The sequence below is a fragment of the Manis pentadactyla genome, chromosome 3, assembly GCF_030020395.1.
Source record: "Manis pentadactyla isolate mManPen7 chromosome 3, mManPen7.hap1, whole genome shotgun sequence".
In the NCBI taxonomy this organism is placed as follows: Eukaryota; Metazoa; Chordata; class Mammalia; order Pholidota; family Manidae; genus Manis; species Manis pentadactyla.
The window spans coordinates 202,242,991-202,265,473 of record NC_080021.1 but is presented as its reverse complement, the minus strand read 5'-3'; the positions used below and the strand labels follow the sequence as shown (position 1 = coordinate 202,265,473).

Here is a 22,483-nt window from a genome sequence, read left to right as displayed (position 1 = left end):
ATTATTTAAGCCACTCAGCCTATGGTAGTTTTATTATGACAACCCAAGCAGACTAAGACAGGTTATATTTTCTTATACCTGTTGTGGCTGTCAAACAATCTTTTTCTGGATTTGGCAGTAGACCATTTCTAGAGGTATACTCTTTCTGAGTTTCCTAAATTCTTTTTTTGTTGTTGTTTTGTGGAATTATCACAGTTACATGATTTTTTTTTTTTTTTACTGTGTTTTCAAGTTATTTTTCCTTATCCATTTTTAAAAACCAAATAGCCTACAAATGAATTCAGATGTACTCTGCTTCAACAGACAGAAGTGAATTGTCTTCAAGCCATGCGTTATCACAGTAGACCATTAGTATGTTAGTAACTCTCAGATCTGCGCCTGGAGAGCCAGCTGACACTCAAGACCCCTTAGGCCAATCTGTCCTTCTATAGGATTGTAGGCTTCCTCTGCTCTGCATGGCTCCGGCTTTCTCCTTTGTAAGTACTTGCTTCACCAATTTTCTCAGCTGATGCAGAAGACGTGCAAGGCCTCCTTCCCAGCGTCACTGCTGCCAGGGTTCTTCCTCTTCCCCTGACCTACTGAGCTCTACATGTAGTGACTAGTCACTTTGCAGTGTACCATGCCTCTACTGAATCCCCGTATTCTATGTCTTGTCATTCTTAGGGGTCTGTGGCACTGGCCTGCTTATAAGAAGTGGCAGAAGCCCAAGAAGCAGCACTCTTATCTTACCAGGCAGTTCCTGAGTGGCAACAGAAGGTGGCCACATTATTCTAGCAATCTTAGTTCCATAACGTCAAGCAAACATGGCAGGGAGCCAAAACCTAGTTTTCTCAATGCGATTCCATACTCCTTAAAATTTGTGATAATTCCTCCCAGGTCCTAGTTGGTTGGCTGTCAGACTTAATTTACCTATAATACAGAGCAAGTTTCCTCTTGTTCAGCACCTTCCTGGGTAATTAATAGTACCACTTATTTAATGGATCCCTTGTATGTGTCAAGGACTATGGCATTGTTTTAGAAACAGAATCTCATCTAATCTCCATGACAATCCAGAAAGGTGAAGGTTACTGTCATCACCCCATTCTGGAGTTAAGGAAACTGCATTAGAGAGATTATAAAATTTGCAGCGTGTCACACAGGTATTAAGTGTAGAGCTGGGATTTGTATTTGGGATGGCCCTAAAGCTCTCGCTCTTGACTACCTCTCAACAACATCGGTCTTTTGTTATGGCCTGAATACGAGCCACCTGGTGAGCTACACACTTTATTCATGCACCATCCAAAAGCCCTATAGGAGAGGTGGTCTTGTGTCCAAGTTACAAATGAGTCAAAGGGCACTTAGAGGGGGTAAGGGGCTAGTAAATTGGTGATGGCAGCATTCAAACCTGGCCTGTCTGAATCCAAAGCCTATTTTTATAATCACGATGCTACAGCTGGAAGGGCAGGGCTACTCTGGGGCTGCAAATCTGAGCAAGTAGCTTCCTGACTTGGGAGGCTCTGCCTTAGGATGGAGTCCAATGCCTTCTTCTGGTATTCAAGGCTCTCAAAGACCCAAGCTCAGCATTTCTTTGCCTTTCCATTCCCAGAACAAGTGTTGCCCTCCTGGTTTCACATTTGATACAGGGGCTCATGTCCACCCTCGGTCCCCACTTGGAAGCCTCCTGGATTCCCAAGGATGGTCAGGGGCCTCCTCAGCCCCCACAGCTCCCTGTGCTTCTGGCTATGTCGTAATATCTGCTTACTGACTTACGACCCCTCCCTGCGCGAACTACCTGAGGACAGGACCACATCTGTCTTGCTCGCTGCTGTGTCCCCACGATGTTCAATGAAGGTAATGTGCCAAAACAGGCAGGTCATGTGCATGGCTCCTGCCCTCAGGGTTTACTGGGACAAGGACAGTGTCTGCATGTGGCTCCCCTGGACAGCTTCATTTGCTGATAAACCCCTTAGATAACAGTTATTTTCTATGTACCAGGCACTGTGCTAATAGATGGTCTACAGCCATGATTGCATTTAATCCCCCAACAAACCTTTGGGGAAATGTCATTCTCATTGACAGGTGAGGAGCCGAGGCTCAGGATGGCTAACAGACTGCCAGGGCACTAAGCACGTGCTACCTTCACTGGTCTGACCTTGGCCCTGTGCTGTCCTGCTGCTCTTCAAAAGCGGAAGTCCTGAGACTGGCCCATTTGAAAGGTGGACAAAGTGAGGTAGAAGGAGGCCAATGGCCAGCACCATTGCTGCAGGATGAGCGATGCCACCCCCTTCCAGCGGTGGGACTCATCCTCCTGCCCTCAGCCAGCCCCCACCCAGCCCCAGCCCCAGAGAGAGCCCTGCATACTTGGCCCGATTTTCTGGAATGGTTCCGGGGGCTCCTCCTTCACTTCGTCCGTGGCCACGACACCCTGGTCGAAGGGGTCTGTGGGAAAACACAAGGCCCTTAGCACTCTGGTGACCAGGTCTGGGAGCCCAGCTGGGGACAGGGGAGGTGGGCAGCCACTGAGGACTTACCTGCCCGATTCTCGGGGGCCCCTTCCACACTAAAGACTGTGCCCGGGCGGGAGGCGGCGGCCGCAGAAGGAAAGAAGCCAACAGGAGCCCTGTTAGTGCCTGCGCACAGCTGCCTCCGCCCCATGCTCCCAGCTCTGCCCAGCAAGTGTGCCTCTGTGGCCCAGAAGAGCTGCCCTGGCCAGCATGGACGCCCCAGGAAACCAAGGGCCACAGAAGAGCACACCCCCAACAGGACGCAGCCTGTGCCTCCATTCCTCGTCCTCCCCGTGAGCTCCTACCCACCCCAGGAGTGGGCAGACACTTTCCACCTGGCCTGTTTCTGGATCACCAGCACCCACTCAAGGGGCCAGGGCAGGAGAAAAGAGGAGGTGAGAGGAAAGAAGAGCCAGTGGCAGTGGGTGGTGGGGCCTGACTGTCACAGCTTGAGCCAGGCTGTGGGTGTGTGGCTAGAGAGGGAGCTCCCAGAATCCTCTCTAGGCCCAAGACCCTATTTCGAGGATTCTTAAGATTCTAAAAATAAATTACCTAAATTTATTGTTCTAATTTCTAACTCTGTAATCTCAGATGCTAAAATACCATCACTCATTTTTAAAAATTGGTTTAATTTCACTAGAGCATGTGAATACAAAATTGCCAATATTTGACTGATGTTGACCTAGAAAACCAGTGGTTTCACTGGGGTTGCTGTAATCTGAAGTAAATATGGAGTATGATGGGGACCTTGTCCTTTCTAGAATCCTCAGGGGTTGGCCAATCCCCTCATGGTCTGGCTGCTACCTGACCTTCTCTGGGTAGAAGGAGACAGGGGGCCAGGGGGCCGATAAGCAGCTCCAAATGGGTGTCTCTTTATGTGACTCTGCTCCCCAGGAGTGAGGGGCCTGGCTCACCATCCACTGCGTGCAGGTCTCGGTGCTCTTGGAAACAACTGTAGTATTTGTACTTCTTCCCGCAGATGTCACATGTGTACCTGAAGTTGTCTGTGGGGAATGGAAGGACATACGTGGTTACCAGGGCTTCTGTCACTCGGGTGGGGTTTTCTGGGCCAGCTCATCGGCTCCAGGAGCTAAAGATGGGACTAGCCCAGGTGGCCCCAACAAGAAAACCCATGGAGAATCAGTGCCTGGGGAGTTAGGGGTCCTCTACACAAGGAGACTGGGGAGCTCTGAAGTGACTTTCAAACCCACCTCCAACCCCCGCTGGGCAAGCTGAGCTCCTAAGGGCCTGGTTCATAACTGGCACCCCTACTCCCTTCACGAGGTTACATGACAGTAAGTCACTGCAGCCACCACTTCCTGGGTGCTACACATGAAAGGTGCCAGGCCAGGTACTTCCCCTGCACTTCCCCCATTAGTCCTTTCGGCAGAGGGAGGAAGTAGTCACTCACTGAACACACAAGGGAGCTGAGGATCCGATGGGACCTGCCTCTAGCTCCACAGCTGGGAGGGCCTGTGGCAGGCAGCTTCAGACATGGTTCCTCATGACCCTGGCCCCTGTGCAAGCCCTTCCCATTGAGTCTGGGCTGGAGAGTAACTTGTTTCTATGCAGAGAATGCAGCAAGGTGATGGGATGTCACTTCTGAGATTAGGTTACAAATGCCTGTGCATTTCGTCTTGCTCACACCATCTTGTTCTCACTAGCCTCCTGTTGTAAGCTGCCCCAGAGAGAGACCCCTGTGCCAGCCTCTGGTGAACAGCCAGGGGGGAACTGAGGCCCTCAGTCCAACAGCTGGGGAAGGATCGATCCTGCTAGCAGCCATGTGAGTGAGCTTGGAAGCAGCTCCTTTCCCGGCTGAGCCTCGAGATGAGACCACAGTGCTGGCTGAGACCTTGACTGCAGCCTCATGAGAGACCCAGAGCCAGAAGACCCAATGAAGCCTCACCCAGATTCCGACCATAGAAACCAAGAGATGATCAGTGTGTGTTGCTTTAAGTCGTTAAGTTTGGAGACACATTACACAGAAATAGATAACAAATACATGGCCTGACACTGGATGATTCCTAGATCTAGACAAAGTCTGAGGCTAGACTTACTCTGGGCAGTGCCCTCGCTTCACTAGCATGGACCTCACGTGTACATTCCTTGGGCTGAACCTGGGATGGCCCATTACCCCACCTTCCTGAGGATGCCCAGTACAGTGAGGTCAGGCAGCTTGCTCCAAACGGCACAGTGGAGTGGGGAATAACTTTCACTTAACTCCAAGCACGGCTAAGTCAGGGCACATGGTCCTTTTCTGTCCATATAAGCTACCCTTCACTCCTGGGCTGGCGTATAAGCTTTTGGCCCCTCTTCTGCCCCTCAGGACCAAGTACAGGATCTGATGAGATTGCTCCATCCCAAGGTTACAAAGCCTGGCAATTCTATGGGAAGGTTTCTGGCTCCTGTTTGGCTGAACTTTGGGACACAGACAATATCAGCCACCTCCCTGTCTCTGCCCTCACCTCTTCCACCACACTGCAGTCTCTGGAAGGACCTTGTAGATGCCAGGCCAGAGACTGGTCCCTGAGTGAGGTGCACACAGCCTCAGCACACACAGACATTCTGAGCATGTGGGGACCAGGCCGGGTGAAGGCATGCCACCATCCTGCTGGGCCTTACCACTTTCACGCCCACCCCTGAACCAGCCAGGGTGTGGTCCTGCTCTGTCTCACCCAGACTGCCAGCAAGCACTGCCCCCACCTCGGGACTCGACTTCCCCACTCTTCCATGACTTGAGGGGAGGGGAGTGGTTGAGCAGATTTCCAGGGCCTGTCCCAGGCTGGCAGTTCCAGGATTCCAAGCCTGGCTCACGCTTTAATCCTCTGCTGTGGCCAGCAATCCACCTTAGACAACATCCTCCCCCAGTATGGCCTATCTGGACCATAATTCACTCTGGGTGCTGCACACCCAGACAGAGGTGGAGAAGTCAAGGCAACCTGGGGTCTGCTGGTTCCAGATGGAGCCCCACATCTGAAAGTTCCTTTCCCATAATGGCCAGTGCTGGTCCCTCCATAGCTGCCTGCCCCACTGATCTTGACTCTGCCCATATGACCTCTCCTACCAGCTGGGCCACATCCACCACCTCAAGTTAAAGGGGAACCCCCAGCTTTCTGCCACTGAGAAGTGCCCCCACCCAGCTCTGTCAAACCCACACCACTACTCCAACATGGACAAGGACAACATTTCTGGGCCTGCCTTAAGACAGGAGTGGATTAGGACTGAAGAGTTATCCCCAAAGGAAGGTTAAATTATTTCTTTGTTAATGAAACCATGTTCCAGGAGAGCTCAGTGTCCCAGGAATGCCACTGGGAATCCATTCTGGAAGACAAGTTCTGAAGTCAGGCTGCCGGAGCTCAAATTCAACCCATCGCTTACAAGTGTGACTAACGTCAGACACGCTTCCTGACCTGTGCACCTCGGTTTTCTCATTTCCCAGTAAAACGGGAATGATAGTTCCTTCACCTCCCAGAATTATAATAAAGAATAAATGAGCACGATGCCTACTATGCAGTAAATGCTTGGTAAATGTTACCTCATATTGTTTTGCAAAGGGAATCAATGTTGTGCAGCAGCAGAACTGAATGTGGGGTTAATCTGTCATTTTCTTAGTTGAGAGACGGGTAAGTGGGTATATGCCTCTATGTATGACTATACACTTTTTCTAATGAACAAATCGAAGATCCCTGGACTACAAAGCACGGGACCTGGTTTCCATGTCCACCTCCACCAGCAATGAGAAGTATGACTTCGCTCTGGGTCTCACTATCCTCATATGCAGAATGGGTATGGGCCAGACTCGACATTTCCAACACAGTCATTTTGGCTCCAGGTCTCCACCGCCAGGCTCTTGTAGGTCACCGGCTGGGGTGTGAGGACGCCAGGTTTTCTGAGCAGGCACTGCTGGGTTGGGTCAGGGTGGGGGTGAGGGACTGAGAATAAAACAAAGCACACTGGCCATGCAGAGAAAACTCAGCAGGTAGGAGGCGAAGGTGACAGAAAGACTAAAAATACCCCGGCTGCAGAGTCCTCACCAACAGTGAGCCTCCGGGAACTGGGGAAGCCAGACAGAACACAACAGATCATTGAGGGGCTGCGGAGAGGCTAGGGCCCTGAACAGCTGAAGAAGGAAAGATAAATAGGGAAGTTCTTTAAATGTGTGGCTGACCATGGGACGTGGGAGAGAAGGAGCCAGAGGCCAGGCTGAGGTGGGGGCTGGGGGGAGTGCTCCAGGAGGAGGGTAGCCTTCACCTGCTCCTAGCCTGGGGTCCTCTGGCAGGTGTCTGGCCAACCTGAACCTCCAGAAATTGGGGAGGAGCCTCAGGCTTGCCTGCCTCTCACGTGGTGTCTAAGAATCCAAAGAGCAAACAGATGGGAAAGTGCCTCCAAAGAAATGCTGTCAGGACCCAGTGTAATCAAGGCCCTTTTTAGGCTCCAGTACCTCCCTCAAACTGCTTCGTTCTGTTCTGTTTTGGGGTCATATTTACTTATAATTTTAGGAAACTTTTTGTGGTGGTATACCTTGTAGAACAGGGGCTGACAACCAACGGCCCACCCACTGTCTAATATGGTAAAAAAATTCATTTCCATATCAACTCTGGCTGTCTTGTGCTGTGTGGCAGAGGTAAGCAGTTGTGACAGAGACATGCGGCCTGCAAAGGCAAAAATATTTACTGTCTGGTCCACTACAAAAGATTTTGCTGACCCCTGACAGAGAAAAGTGTACAAATCCTTAGTGTTCAGCTCGTTCACTTTTCACAAGCCGAAAACATCTGTGTAACCAGCACCCAGAAGCCCCTTCCCAAAGGTTAACCACGATTCTGACTTCTTCCAGTGTGAATTAGTTCTTCCCCCAGTGTGAATCAGCTTTGGTACTTTCTCAACACAGATCTCAGAGGAAGACCTCTTTCGCACACGGCTTCTTGAACTAACGTTCTGTTTGTGGCTAATCCATGTTGCCGTGTGTTGCTTTATGTCCTTCTTCCTCATTGCTGTGCTGCAGTTCCCTGGGTGAACACACCACGACTTATTTATCCACTCACCTAGCACTGGGCTCTCAGGCGGTTTCCAGTTTGGGGCTATTGCAAATAGTGCTGCTAAGAACAGCTGAGCTCACTTTCGGTGGACGTATGTGCACATTTCTGCTGGGGATATACCTGGGAGCTCAGGCTCACCGGGTGGGGAGAGGGCCCACCCCAGCCCTACCCATGTGGCTGCCTGCTTACCAGGCCTGTAGGTTTAGGGGTAGAGGGAGAGCAAGCAGGGCCTGTGGGCAGCAAAGCAGAACACTGCCTCCAGAGGTCAAGGCCATGCACACCCCAGAGATGAGCACCTGTGGGTGTTCATGAGATAACTCTCTGACGTAACATTTCCCAAATATGAGCTATGGGCCCCAGACCAATGATGGGGAGTCAAAAGAACAAATGTAAACTCTGCATATACGGGACCCCCCTTGGAGGCATGTGTCTGCAATGGAGGGGCCTGAGAAGTCTGCAGCATAGGAACAGCAGAACGCAAGGTTTCCCCGGGGTTGTTTGGTCAGAGAACCTTTTACTGACAGAGCTTCTGCAGGATGAGTATGTCACGGAACACACTTTGGGAAACGCTGCTCTGAGGTCCTGTGTTATGATTTCACAAGGACCCCTCTGGCCCCAAAGCCTGGACCACAGCATCATGTCTCCCAGGGGACACTTGGGGCAGTCTGGGGAGGGAGAAGAGCAAGGGGAAAATACTCACTGCCTTGGGAGGCTCCCTCCCCTGAGGTGGCTTCGGTGTCTGTGAAAGAGAGAGCACGGAGGTGAGCAGACTGGACCAACGGTAGGGCTGGTGCCAAAAGAGAGAAGCCAGAGGAGGCGGTGACGAGGACAATCCAGGTGACAAGGAAGTGCCCAGGGACGTGCCCTTTCCCACGCACGATGCAGGAACAGCCTCACAGTCCTGCCTCCTGCACCCTGCCGTTGGCTGGGCTCTGACCCAGTGCCCTTCCTCCCTGCCAGGCCGAGGGATGCACAGACGCCATCCCTCCTGTCCCTTCAGTGGCAGGAGTCCTCATCTTCAGAACAGAGACAGCTGCCACCCGCATTCCCCGGGGCTGTCAGGAGGAGCACGAGCCGACACAGGAGCACCCTCCCTGCAGGGGCCGCTTACACTGAGCAGCGCAGAGGCATCCTGGGAGGAAGAAGGTGGGGCAGGCAGGGGCACTGGTGGCAGACGCCGGGTGGCATGGCCTGCCACCTCCCACCACCACCCTGTGTGCTCTCCGGAGTTCAGGAGCTCTTCCTCTCCTCAGGTCTCCCTCCTACCGCAGGAAGAGGAAAGAGACTGGAGAAGATGAGCTCTGAGGGCCCCTGGTGTCACCTGCGAGGGATGCAGGCAGACAAACAGACAGAGAAGGGGAGGTGTGGCCTCTCTGCTCGGCCCCAGGCACATGCCACTCACCTCGGTGTGCCCGGACATGGGTCTGGAAACAGTTGTAATACTTGTACTTCTTGCCACAGATTCCACACTCATAGGACCCTGGAAAACAGGAAAGGAAGCGACAGGTCAGCCAGCACCCAATGTGTATAACCACGCACAAGGCCCAAACCTGCAGAGAGCCTCTGGGGACTGCTAACTGCATCCAGGAGCAGCAGCGCCCTGTGGGCCGTCTTGATCCTGGCAAGCAAAGAGGTGGCAAGGACCTGTGGAGTCACTGCTAAGCTGGAGATGAGGTGGCCTGTGTCTCATTCCCAGCTTCTGTCTCAACTCTGAGTGGCTTAGGCAAGTCACTGCCCAGTGCTAGGCCTCAGTTTTCCATATCATAAGATGGAGAGGATAACTTCTTTAGGTAACTCTCATACTTAACTCTTTCAGAGGAAGCAGGAGATGAACATAAAGTGCTCTTTCAGTAAGAGGAATAAATTGCATCCATGTGAGGAAATCATCAGTAAAATGCACTAGAATCATTCCTAGCTACCTCTCCTCACCAGGATAGGACAGAAGTTAACAGGATTGGCTTCAAATCAGATGCACCTGGGTCCCTATCCCTACTCCACTACTTACCGGTGGCGTGACCTTGGTAATTTCCTTAGACACACTAAGCCTTAGTCAGTTCATCTGTAAAATGGAGCTAAATGTTCATGGCGGCAGTGGTGGTGGGGGGGTCCTACACTCCTCGTAGGAAGTACCCAGCCCTACTACAGATGTGGCAGACAAGGAGAGGACCTATCTAGTCTGCTGAAAAGCTGTCTTGTTCCCTTAGGTGTGCAGAGCCCAACATGGGGTAAATGCCTGACCCCCACCCTCTGCAGGGCTGCTCTCCCAGCAGCAGATAGAGTGAAATGGCTGAGTTCCCAGTGGGTACTTCAGACAGGTCAAAGGCGGAGCTCACCCCTGCAGAGCAGGGGGCAAAGGCTCATGGCAGGCAGCCAAGCAGAGTCCACGAGACCCAGCCTGGCAGGGGCCCCAGGAGTGGAGGCCCCATCCCTCACATGGCCTGACACCACCTGGGCCCCACCCTTTCTTCCAGAATGGCTGGGAAGCCTGTAGAAATACAGAAGCTGTGGCCCCACTCCAGGCTAAGCTCACTATAATGGCTGCAGCAGGGGGCTTAGGAATCTGCCTTTTTCAAAAGGGTCCTCGGGGGATGATGCCTGGCCACCCAGGATGGAGTCTCATCTCTACCATCTACTGACTGGGCTTCCGTTTCCTCATTGGAAAAACTGGGTAACACGGAGCACCAGGGTCAAGACTGAAGCAAGAGCAGTGTTCCTATCACAAGCCCAGATCTCAGTGGATGGGGGCACCGCCATCTCTTTTCCCCTTTGGTCTTATCTGGGGGCAGAGGCCCATTTACTGGGTGTCAACTTGAGGTATGGGATGAAGTCAGGAGAGCACTGGGCCTGGAGTCCAACTGTCCGCTCAGCTCTGCCACCCATCGCTGTTTGAGCTCAGGCATATCCCGTGCCAGTCCCAGGCTGACTCCTTACCTGTAAAACAGGACTTTGACCCAGACATCTCATGACCAAAGTCAGGATTAAGGAGATACAACACTCGTGGCAGCTGGCACACAGTAACAGCACCACCTTACCACTGTGGGTCACCCAGGGACACTGGCATCCTAACCATGGTGTGGACTTTAGAGGTTGGTTATTCAGGGATTTTCTATGGTCACCCTTGCTTGTCTCACAGGGAAAAATATGAACACTTGGAGAGCAAAGATCAGATTGTATATTTTTCTGTCTTTAGTCCCATGATGGGCACACAGAAGGGGCTCAATAAATTCATGGTGTCCTGCTGTTCAACTCATCTGTCACCAGATAATAATGACCTGGGCTCCCTTCCTGTGCCTCCACCCACTCTTTAAGTTTTTGCCAATTCCCCTCAACCAATTGAGAACCTACTGAATGTCTTCAATGTGCCCAGCACTGAGGCCCCAACCATGACCAAGACAATTGCTGCCTTCAGTATGAAGGGAAAGCAGACAGGCCTCTGGGCAAGGGAACAGGCAGGGTGAAACGTGTCCTGACAGTGGAGGGCACGATCTGGTGGGCACAGTGCGGGACCCTGCCATAGCCTCAGAAGCAAGCGGCCGAAGTCAGGGGAGTGAGCAGGCAGACAGAAAGGAAAGGGGGAGATGGAGGGGCGGGGGCCCAGGGAGGGTGGAGCCTCCCTGCAAAGGACTGAGGTTGCAGCCTGAGCAAGGGAAGAGTGTTCAGACCTGACCCACTTCTAGATGAGGGCTCTCTGACCCCATTCTGCCCCTCTCTGCCCCAAGACCTGGGCCTGTTTCCTCAAGTGCACTCGATGGCCTAAGGTCTTTTCTTAAACTGTACAACTGCAGGTTGCATTAGGTCCCCCGTTCAGGTGGGTCACCCAGTTGACACTGTTCACAAGCAGAATGGGTCCCTACTGGCACTATGGGATTCTCCCCCACCCCACAGAGAGCGCTGAGGGCACGTGCAGCCTTGCCCACAGTTCTCAAAGATACAGAGTCATGGCAGGCGCTGTCACCAGCCTCAGGGCCTCCCCTGGACAGTCTCAGGCGAGACTGTTGTGTGTTAGCAAGAGGGCACCTGAGTTCAAGGCCCTGCCTGCCCCCACTCACCCTGAGACCCCAGGCTTTGGGGGCCCTGTCTGCAGAAGGGGCTGGATGGGCAGAAGGGGGAGGGGTGGGGCATTGGGAGAGTGCACCAGAGTGGCAGCCCTACAGCGCAGTGGGGTCAGCCGAACCTGAGTTCACTTCCCAGCTCACCACGTATCCACCAGGGACCCCGGACAAGTCATGGAAACACCCACACTTCAGGCTTCCTCTTTGTAAAATGGACACAGTAAAAGAGTGCCCACCTCACGGCAGGGGGTGGTTCCCAGTGATAATACTGTGCCTACTGAGCACATACCTAAAGCAGGCACTCAACAAAGGATAGCTGCCGTTACTATGAGCACTTTCCAAAGTTCTCTGGAAGCAACTTCCTGAATGCATCCCAGGAAAGAAGCCCATGATCAAGCTAGACGGAGGCACAGGTGTCTCGGGTAGACACAATGCACGGGGCTGAGCCACGCCGACAGGCCTGCGTAAAGGCATCCAGCTCACTGTTTAACCCAAGGTCTCCCAACATATTTGGTTATGCAACTCCTTTATCCCCTTGGCTTGTTTGAGTTGCAGTCCACAGTAAGTGCTTCTGGAATGGCCCTGACGTTCCAACTTCCAGATTCCACATGCTCTATCACCCCTCCAGAAGCCCTGTCTTCCAGAGACACAGGCAGGCTCAGATTTGCTGAGCTGTGGCAGTGTTGGGGTGGAGGGGGTGGCTCTTCATGTCCCTGCAGATGCTAGGTGGCTCTGCTCATCAGGGGTCTGTATCTGATGGCTACATTCAGCTATGCCCCCACCCTCATGCTGGCCCCATCAGGTCCTCCTGCCCCTCAGCCATCACGTACCAGATGCATATCTCAACGCTTGGTCAAAAATCCAGGTCCCTGAATAGCGGCTTCGCACAGATCCACCGTGGGGGCTGCCTTCGGGCGCTTTTCCATCTGAATTACGTAAGAAATCAGAAAGAGCCCTTAAAGTTGGGGATGCCTGGGAGGTTGGGGAAGGGGCCAGGTGAGGAAGGGAGCCAAGTCTTGGGTTAGCCAGTCACCTGAGCTTTTAGGGCCTCAGTTTCCCCATCTGCATGCTTAGAAGGGTGACCGAGATCATGTTGTTACCTTTCACTAACGAACTTGTACTGGCCAAGGGGCATCCATGCATCCCCCTGGGAGGTTGGGGTATAGCAAAAAGCAGCAGCTACAGGCCCAAATTCCCCTGAAGTTCTGCATTCTCTGTACTCTGATTCATACTATGGATGTAACATAAAATGTTCCATAATATGGTTGTAACATAACATCTCTCCCCCAAATTCCTCCAGCAAAATGATCCTAAAGGGAAGATGTATCCTATGTGTGCTGTGGCCTTGTGTCCCCCTAGCCCATGGCCACTGCATACCCTAGCTTAGTGCACTGGGGCACTAGAGAGCTTTCTGAGCCTCTCAGCTCAGACAGCCCCCATCTCTGATGCCTGACTCACTTGCCTTGCTCTTTGCTGGGTCCCCCAACTACCCTTTTATCTTTAGTCATCACTTTCTAAGGCACTGTGGCTCATTATATCTGAGCACCTCCAATGTCTCCGCAGGGCTTGGCCTCTGACCCCAGGTGAGGAAGAAGTTGGTCAGGTGTGCAACTTGCCCATTTCGCACAGCCAGTGTGGGGGAGGAGGGGCTCCTCACACATCAGCTCAGTGCATCTTCACAAGCTCAGCAGATAAGAGTCGATCATTATCTCCATTTTTCAGATGAGGGAAGCAAATGCTTTCCAGTTCTCTCTAGACCAAGTCCATATATGTAACTACTATGCAATCAGCCTCTGGGAAAGCACCAAGAGAGGGGGCTTGTTAATATCTACCATTTACCAAGTACCTGGGTCTCATTTCTGTCCTCTGTCTTCCCAGAAGTCCTCACATAATTGGGACAACTCAAAACCCAATTTGGCGATGAGCTGAAAGTTCTAGAGACTAGGTGGTCCAGGGCTGGGGCTGCTCAGTGTAGCTGGCAAGGAACTGGGCTCGGAGCTGGCTTTAAGGGCTCCAGAGCCATCCTACTGTAACCATGCCAGGTCACCTCCAGATGCCAAAGGAACTGTGAGTTTCCTTCAGTCATGGGGCTCCTCCTGATGCTTCAGAGCAGCAGAACCCCTTACCATGTTGGGTACCTCCACAAGACTCTCAGAGTTTCAGGTCAAGAACCCCAGGAGCAGTTGCCAGAGACAGCTGGCAGAGACTCCAGCACACAGGGGCCAAGCCTTTACCTCTCCCCCTCCTGATGGCACTAGTGACACAAGAATGCACAGGTGCTGTGCCCGTCCAGAATTTTCCATAAGCACCTGCCAGAAAGCCTAGCTCAGCTCTGCCCCAAAGAGACAGGATGGACCAGGGAAGCCAGCTGAGACCACATAGGTCTTGTACCCAAAGCCATGGATGGGAGAAGTAAGGGAGACTGAGGCAGAGGGGACTGTCTTCTGAGGCCAAGGAACGTGGGTAGCAAGCCTCAGCTCTATCATTTGCACCCAGATACTCTAGAGAAGCTCAGATACCTTTCAGGATACACAGAATGCAACAAGGCAGAAACCCAGAGCAGGTGAATGAGAAGTAAAATGCAAGGCAGGGAACAGCGAGTTGGTTCCCTACAACGGGCAGTCCTGTGTTTAGCTCAGAATGTCTCAGTGGCTGCTGTTCACAGATCACATGCTGAGGAGCGCCCAGCCTTCTTGGTCCCAGGATGCAACAGGAGCTGGGCCCAGGGCCTGCTGGGGGACAGGGGGCCTGGGGAGATACGCTGTGGACAAGTGGGTTTCCTGAGGCTCTCTGGGGCTGGACTCAGACTGAATGTCCTCTGCACCAGGGTCTTCCAAGCAGAGCACAAATCTCCTCGGGATATGTGAACACAGGCAGTTTTAAGAGACTCAGTTCCTCAGTCATCAACTTCCAAGCGTGTATTTCCTGAAATCAATGGGTTAGAGAGCATGGCGGTGGTGGGGAAGCTCCCCTCAGCTGGCTCTCCTGCCCACCTGTCCCCTCACCTCCACCCCTCTCCCACATCACAAACAAGGCGGTTCTTCCACCTGCCCCGAATTCCACCACGGTGCCTTCCATGGGGGCTGACCACCTCGGGGATCCAAGCAAAGAGGGGATCTGACATAGCAGTGAACTTGGAAAGTGGGTGAACTGAATGCCTGGGAACGAGTTACAGCCTTTTGTGAATCAGGTGATTTCCAATGCTTTGCTCTCAGTAAAACTGAAGAAGAATCTAATGGGGTCTCCAGTGGAGAGACTGTTCTAAACAACGTCTGATGACAGACCTTGTGCGATTTTTGGCCTTCAAGTGTCCAAAGAATTGAGTCACTGCTAAAACAAAATCTGCATCTATCCCAGGCTCCTTATTTATGTAATCAAACTTTCTAAGTACTTACCCTTATGAGAACCGAAAAACAGAAATTAAATTAATGCTGAATCTTGTCTCATTCAACAATAATAAATATTAATTCACAGAAACAAGAGCCAATTGCAAAAGAAATAAAACCCCATCCATTTCATTAAGAGATGCATTTCCAGTAATTTTTTACTTTTGCATTTACTGTTCATCTAAATTTGGTTTTGACAAATTGTATACCAATCATAACTTGATCTGGAAAAAGAGATGTTTTAAAACGCAGAGCTTTATGGTCCCAACAAGTTTTTTTAGAAATTTCTATCTTAATTTATGTATATCTTGTTGTGGGAGCTGAGTGTGAAACAGTGATCAATAAAAGACTCCCAAGCATAAAAAATATATTACATTAGGATAAAATCCTGCAAGGGAAGTGGACTGGAAATATGAGTTTGAGGAGAAAAAGGAAAGATGAAAAATCTCTGACTGTTAAAGATGAGCTTGTTCTTATGTTTTTAAAATAGATGATGGCAGATATCAAATAGCAGTGGGCTGGATTCCCTTGGATACATTTAAGAGCGGTTCACAGTTTTATTTCCAAAATGCCACCTTTTTTTTGTTTTTGACACAATACTCCAGAAATGATATCCTTTGCAATTATTTAAACTTTGAATAAAAATGTTAGATGTTAACTCAAAAGTGTGAAAGAGAATATACAGGTTTCTCAAAATTCCTTTAGAAGGTATGGAACAAAACAAGTTTGAAGCAATTGGCCTTTGGGTTCCTTTCACCCCAGATGTAACCCCAGATGCAGATGTGTCAATGTCTCAAAGCTTCAACTAACACAACTGGTATCTGTTTTGCATTTTTTGTTCCTCCATGAAGACATAATGTCATACCTATCACTTCACCCCCAACAATCCAACTGAAAGGCAGGCAGACTTTATTATACCCACTGATCGATGCTGACAGTAGGGCTCAGACAGGTTGAGGGGCCTAAGACCCTAATACCCCAGGGCATACCTGGGTCTCTTGGATTATAGCTCAAGGGCTCTTTCCAATGGGAACCCTCCAACCAGGACTTCCTTCCCACCAGATGAAGAGTCAGCAGCAGAGACAAGCCTGGGAGGGTGGCCAGAACCCCTCCTATTTGAGCGGCTGCAGCAAAGAGCTGAGTGTTGGTTCTGGCAGGCTCAGGTGCAAAACTCTGCCAACAACCTATTGAAACAGGAAACTAACTGTCAGCCGGCACTACGAAGCAGGACCTGGCACCTTCGCTGCCTGGGTTTGTCACAGACCAAAACCCACATGGCTGTGTCTGAACGGCTGTCTGCTCCACTCTTCTGTCACTCCTTCCGAAGTCGGGGTCTCGCTGCTGCCTCCTGGCTCGAGCCCCCTCCACCGCCTCCTCCTGCCTCTCCTACTTGGGCAGCCCTGTGTGTGTGAAAACACCTCCACCCCTTGGTGCTCAGTAACATCCTTGCAGTCTCCCATCTGATCCTGGACTCTCCCTCCTGGACCCCATCCAGCGACCTTCTCTGCTCACCCATCTCCAGGACAGAAACTCGCCCCCTCACAGGCCTACATCCGGTTACCAAACAGCTACCCAAATCACGAAGTCCTTCCTTTCGCTGAGTTGAAATCACCTCCTGGTGACTTCCCTCTACTGGTTGGGGCTACGCTGAATGTGTCCATTCCATCCTCTCACAACAAAATGCTCAAAGCTGTGAATACTTAGATTGCATCATCCCCCCTGCACCCCCACTGCCAGCCCCCATCCCCAATCTCCTCCTCCCAGAATAAATAGCCCTTAGCTCTTCCTTGGGGCTCCTCTCCCACACTGAGTTCTCTCTCTGGAAATAACCTCACTGCATCCCAAGAGAAGCCCAGCTGGGTCACTCCCTCCCTCCATGGGCACCTGTACCACCACTGGGGAAGCCCTGGACTACCAGGTCTCCAAGCATTGCAGCTCTCTCCAGGCTCCCTAATGCGTCACTGCCTCAGGATTAAGGACTAATGGCCCCCCAGTGCAGAGAAGAGCACCCAGTGCCTGGCAGTACATTCTGACCACCATGATGGAATCTGGCCATCCTCCCTCATAACCAGGAAATGCTGCACCATGGGCTGGCATGCTCCGACTGTCATAAACCCAGCTTGCCTCATCTTTACTATCCAGGACAAGGATGGCAAACAGGTTTCCATTTCGCTGATTTCAATTGTGCCTGACAGGCAGTGACTCCTTGGTGTACTGTGTTGAGAAGGATTCTGAGGTGCAGTGTTGGGACAGCACGCAGTGATCAATTGGCAATGCTTGCCATGAATATGGAACTGGGGAGTAACAATGGTAGCGCCTCGTGTATAGCATGCCTCATAGCATTCCTGAGACCTCAGAGGCAGTTCTGCCACTCCTCGGAGCTGCTCGGCAGAGTTCTGCATACAACTTGTCACTGGGAACAGGCATCTATTAACCCACTTCCTTTCACTTCTGGTTTTATTCAACAAAGTCTTAAGTTCAGTATTACCTCTGCTCTTTTTGCTAAAAAAGAAAATTCAGGGTCTCCCCCCACTGGCTCTAGGGGCAGTGACAGTCTTTCTAGGAGTGAGAGATACCCTTTCTGGCACAAGAACTTCTGGGCGCAGGGACACAGCAGCAAACACTGCAAGCTTGGCAGCCAGATTCTGGGCACGAATATCCCTCCCGAATCTCCCAGCCCGAGAAGCTGCCAAATGCCCTCCATGTGTCCATACCCCGGGCTCCTCCACGGGAAGTGCCTCGGATAATGTTTGTGTCATTGGGAACACTGTTTGTTTGATGGCTGTTAAAGGGCCAGTGAAGACTTGGGGGTGGAATCGAGGCGGACGGAGCTCAGAGAAAAGGCAAACGGGAGGTTCCCTCATGGCACAGCAGCGAGTGGCCGAACAGGAACACTATTCTATTCAGCAGCAGAGCCCGGCTCTGAGCCCTGAGCGTGGCTGGGTGAGTGGGGCACTCAAGAGGCCCTCTGCTCTGCAGAACCCTGCACTCTCCTGCCAAGTGCTCAGAAACATGTTAACTCCACAGTGCCCAGCCACCAGGGCAATGCACACGGTGGCATGCACTCACATTAAGGGGACACTCTAATCAGCATTCCACCCTGGCCAGATCCCTGGGAGAATATTCCCTCCTTGTTTTATTTCCAGAAGCAGGTGGGAGGGAGTTGCTGAGGTGGAATGCGCCCTCCACCAAGTGGAAGAAAACATCACAGACTTGCCGTGTGGCCCAGGGCAACTCTCTTCCTTTCCACAAGCCTTTGTTTGCCCCTCTATAAAATGAGAGGGTCAGGAGTGTCAAATCCAGAGCATGTGTAGCTCCACTGCCCACTTCTAAATCTGTTGGCAGGCATCAATGATCAATCATGCCACCCCCTTAGCATCTTCAACACAGAACCCCAAAGAGCCAGCAGTAAGTGATTGGACTTGGCCCACAAGATAAAATCTACTTGCCATCTTGGGATCAGATGAGTTCAAAAGGTTCAATTCTAACACGGATTTTTTTTTTTTATGTTTTTGTTTCCTAGAATGGAGGCCAAGCCAGATTCCACTGAACCTAACCCTTGGCTGAAACTACACCCTCAAGGAGGAAACTCTACCTTTCTGGATACAAGATAAGCCACCCTGACCAGCAGGGAGGGTCCTGGCCCTTCCCTGCCAGGGGCTCCAAAATGGCAGCTCCAGCTCTCACCTGTCCCGATGGCTTCCCACCTTTGCCATGAGGGTCTGCCAAAAGCAGATTACTCAGAAACTGTACAACCTACTCAACGTCCCTGGATTCTAGGAAGGCAATGCTAGAAGGAGCTCCAGGCATTGGACAGGTTGCCCTGTCCGGTTCTCAGATGAGAAAACCAAAGCCCAACTAGAACGCACGTCTTCTGACACCTCATCCAGTGCCAACTTTCCTCCCCACCCTATTTTTTCTCCACATCACACTGCCTTATTTCTTAGACTTGGGAAAAGGGCAGCAAGTAGTACTACTCTTTCCCCTTCAAGAGGTGCTTTATACTAGGAATTCTAGTATGATTGCTAATAATAGCTAATCATTTACTATGTACATTGTTGACTGCTTTATATACATTATCTTACTGAATCCTCACATAACCCTATGAATTGGCAATTGTGAGAACTGAGGCCCAGAGAGGTCAAGGAGCTTGCCAAAGGTACAACAGTCATGAAGTCAGAGAGCCTGGATTCACTCACAGTCTGATGAAGTGAGCTCATTTGCCTCACACAACATTATTCCAGTGCCCCTTTCAAAGTGCACACCGACGAGGTGGATGGGACTGGGAGCAGCATGCCTCACGTAACAGAAGAGGACACTAAGGCAGAGCCAGGCCAAGGGCCCTGCTGCTGAGCAGCAGCTGAGCTGGAAACCAGTGTCAGGGGCTGGCATGAGGCCCTGGGGGCCTCTCACTGTGCAGGCAGCTGGCCCAGGGAGGACTCCCAACCTCTTCCTAGCACGGTTGCTCAAGGCTTTCCCCACCGAATCCCAACTGCTGGCTGCATCCCAAGATTCAGATTCAACTCCTCTTCACTGGGCATATCCTGGTGAAGGGCATGAATAGCTACAGGGTCCAGTGAGTCTTAAAACACTTCCCACAAAGTGAGCGAAGGCATGTCCTCCCCGTGGCTAATGGACAGGCCCACTAGTGGCTGACAGGGTCCTTGTCCCTGACTAGTGAAAAGTGATGGGGGAGGTTAGACACAGGCCCGGAACAGACTCTTCTTCCGTTTGGCACTGAGCTAAGTCACTCATGCTCATCACCAAATATCTGCATCCCCCTTCTGTCACATGGGAGGATGGCATTTCCTGGCCTCCTGAGGTTGGGTGGGGCCATGTGACTAATCTGGCCAATGACTGTGAGGGAAATTTACACTTCTCACTTGTGGGCTGCAGCTATTTGCCAGCATGAGTCCTTCCAGAGCTTTCTTTCCCTCTGTCACCTGGCTGGCAGCATTCCATCTAATGGCTGCATTTGGCCTGGGTCTGGAGCAGAGCAGGGCCCCCAGATGACCCACAATGGAAATACCATGTCAATAAGAAATTAATAAACCTCTGTGGTTTTTAGCCACCAAGATCTCATTACTTTTAGGACTTTTTGTTACTGTGGCATAATCCAGCCCCATCCTGACAGCTATACCACCCATGTCAATGCTGCTTCCTAGAAGCCAGTACCTTGCTAGGTACTGTGGGGTAGGAACAAGGGCTCCCAATCTCATGGCAGAAGCAGGCATGGACAGAGGCCCTCTAATCTAAAGTGGGTAATGGAAAGCACCCAAGTGAAGGGAGAGTAGAAACAGACCACTTCTGACCACAAGAGATTAAGGAAGGCTTCTGGGAGATGGTGGCACTGGAGTTGGCCTTGAAGGATAGGTTGGATTTGGGCGTGTGGAAATGGGCCAAGGCATTGCAGGGAGAGGAAAGAGCATGGGCAAAGGGCAGGAAATGCTGCAGGAGAGCAGAGTGTGTTGGAATGAAAGGTCCGGGAAGATCAGAAATCAGAAACGGTGCTAGAAGGCTCAGGTAATGGAGCTTGATGCTATCTACAGCCTTGACCTAAGTCACACTGGAGAATCCCAAGTTTATAAGCAGGGAGTGAGACGGTCAGTGTTTTGTTTTCACCAAAGTCCCTGGTGAGCAAAATAGTGAGACATGAAACCAAGGCCATTGGTGGGATGCTGGAGTGACCCAGGGGGGCTGACAGTGGCCACAAGCAGCAAAGGATCAGCTGAAAGGGAGCATGAGGCTGGTCCACAGTGGTTGGGAAAAGGCCATAGGACTTGAGTCTATATTTAGGGAAACAGCTCAGGGGAACTTCCCCACAAAGTCCTGCATGCCACACATGGGACATGAGCCTAGGAGTCAGGAGGAAGTGAGCCAAGCCGGCCCAGGGAGGACAGGCAAAGGCAGGGGTGGTGGCATCGTCTAAGAACACATCAAGCACAAGAAATGTAGAGGAGGGCATGGATGAAAATGAAGTCTGGGTAGAAAATAGGCAAAGCCTCAATGCCAGGCTGAGGCACGTGGACTTAATTTTACAGACCAGAGGCTGCAAACTTGTGGCCCATAGAATGACTCTGACTCACAGATATGTTTTGTTTGGCAGATTTCAGTAGCTGAATTAGTTGCCAACATTTACAGCCAGAAGAATCCACATCAAAATTCTCAATTCTGGCATGTGGCATGCCCAGAGATCTGGCCATGCTGAGCCCAGCTCCCCACCTAGTTCCCTTGGAAGCTGAGGAGTGACCCCCCTCCATATATGAGGTGGGCTCTCCAGCTGGATGCTGGCTCCACCACCTGCGTGGCTGGCTCATCTCTACTATGTGAAATAAATATTGTCTGTTGGGCCTTGTGGGTATTTGAGTCTGGGAACCTGGCAGGAGTGCAGGCAGCCCTGAGCAGTATCCCCTGCCTCATGCTGGAAAGTGAGGGGGAGAGATGATTTCTAAGAAGCTTGTTTCCACAGAGCTCTTCTGGGCCTGTCCCAGACCAAAGAGACAGGGGAAGACGCCAATCTGCCATGGATCGGATCCTGACAGGGCATCTGCTCTGAGCAGGACTCGCGCTGGGAGTTGCCTCTGGGAGTCCCCAGTAAAGGGGAGGAGGGAGAAACGCAGACAGGCATTTAGGACACAGTGGTAAGAGGCTGTGCAGAGACCCACAGGGGGCATGGGGGCTCCACAGCACGAGGGATTCCCTGGGCCTGCAGAAGGTTCCAGGCACTTGATTGAGCAAAATCTTAAAGGATGGACAACATTTTGCAACATCCGGTGGAAAGAGAAGAGCTCCGGACTAGAACTGAGGATGCAAGGGCAAGTCTAAGGAGCCTAGCTCTTTCCCTGCAGGCAGAGGGGTGGCGCCGAAGGTTCTCTCGGCCAGGGAGGGGCAGAGGTCCCGGGCCTCTTCTCCCCAGGCCTCTGGCCCCACGTTCCAGCCCTGGTCTCAGCCCCAACCTGGCGGGTGGACTCACCGAGGGTCTGCTGGTTGCGGACGCCACCTATGACCACGCAGATCTCAGCGGGCACATCTCCAGTCCCATCCTTGCTGACCGCCTTCTTCTCCTCCTTGGCCTCACCCTGCCAGATCACCTCCTGGATGTAGTCGTCAGGCAGCTCCGTCTTCACCTTGACCTCGGTCATTGTTCCCTGCTCGGCGCTCAGCGAGGCCTCAGGCGGCACAGGCTCTGGCCCCTCCACCTTGGTGCTCTTCTGGCTGCGCTTCAAGCGCTCCCTGGGGAAGAAGAGAATCTGTTCGGTGTGGACCCCCTACCAGCTCCCAGACCTACACGGGAGCCACCAGCTCAGGGAACTGCAGAATGTTGAGCTACAGACCTGCCTGTCACATGAACCTCACTTGAAGCACACAGCCCCCGAGACTGCCCATGAGGGTCCTACAGGGAACCCTGGGGCTTGAACGAATATAGTTTGAAAATCACTGGGCTAGTATGGGTCCAACTCCACCCATTTTACAGATGGGAAAGCTGGGATCTAAAGAGGTCTAAATGTGCCAATAACTGTTGTAAC

General features: G+C 51.8%; 1 protein-coding gene across 21 annotated transcripts in view; it reads right to left on the bottom strand.

Moving 5' to 3' along the window:
- The window catches only part of ZNF618 (zinc finger protein 618), a 114,933-nt gene that overhangs the window by 39,718 nt on the left and 52,732 nt on the right, over nucleotides 1-22,483 (bottom strand). For 15 of the 21 annotated variants that reach the window (XM_057498946.1, XM_057498944.1, XM_057498950.1 and 12 more), the window contains exons 3-9: nucleotides 21,931-22,190; nucleotides 12,402-12,497; nucleotides 8,922-8,999; nucleotides 8,220-8,258; nucleotides 3,398-3,487; nucleotides 2,511-2,546; nucleotides 2,341-2,418 (exon numbers count right to left, since the gene is read on the bottom strand). In XM_057498946.1, the coding sequence (XP_057354929.1) occupies nucleotides 2,341-2,418; nucleotides 2,511-2,546; nucleotides 3,398-3,487; nucleotides 8,220-8,258; nucleotides 8,922-8,999; nucleotides 12,402-12,497; nucleotides 21,931-22,190 (677 nt within the window). The remainder of the gene's footprint in view (nucleotides 1-2,340; nucleotides 2,419-2,510; nucleotides 2,547-3,397; nucleotides 3,488-8,219; nucleotides 8,259-8,921; nucleotides 9,000-12,401; nucleotides 12,498-21,930; nucleotides 22,191-22,483) is intronic. The other 6 variants (XM_057498952.1, XM_057498956.1, XM_057498957.1 and 3 more) reach the window with 2 other exon arrangements.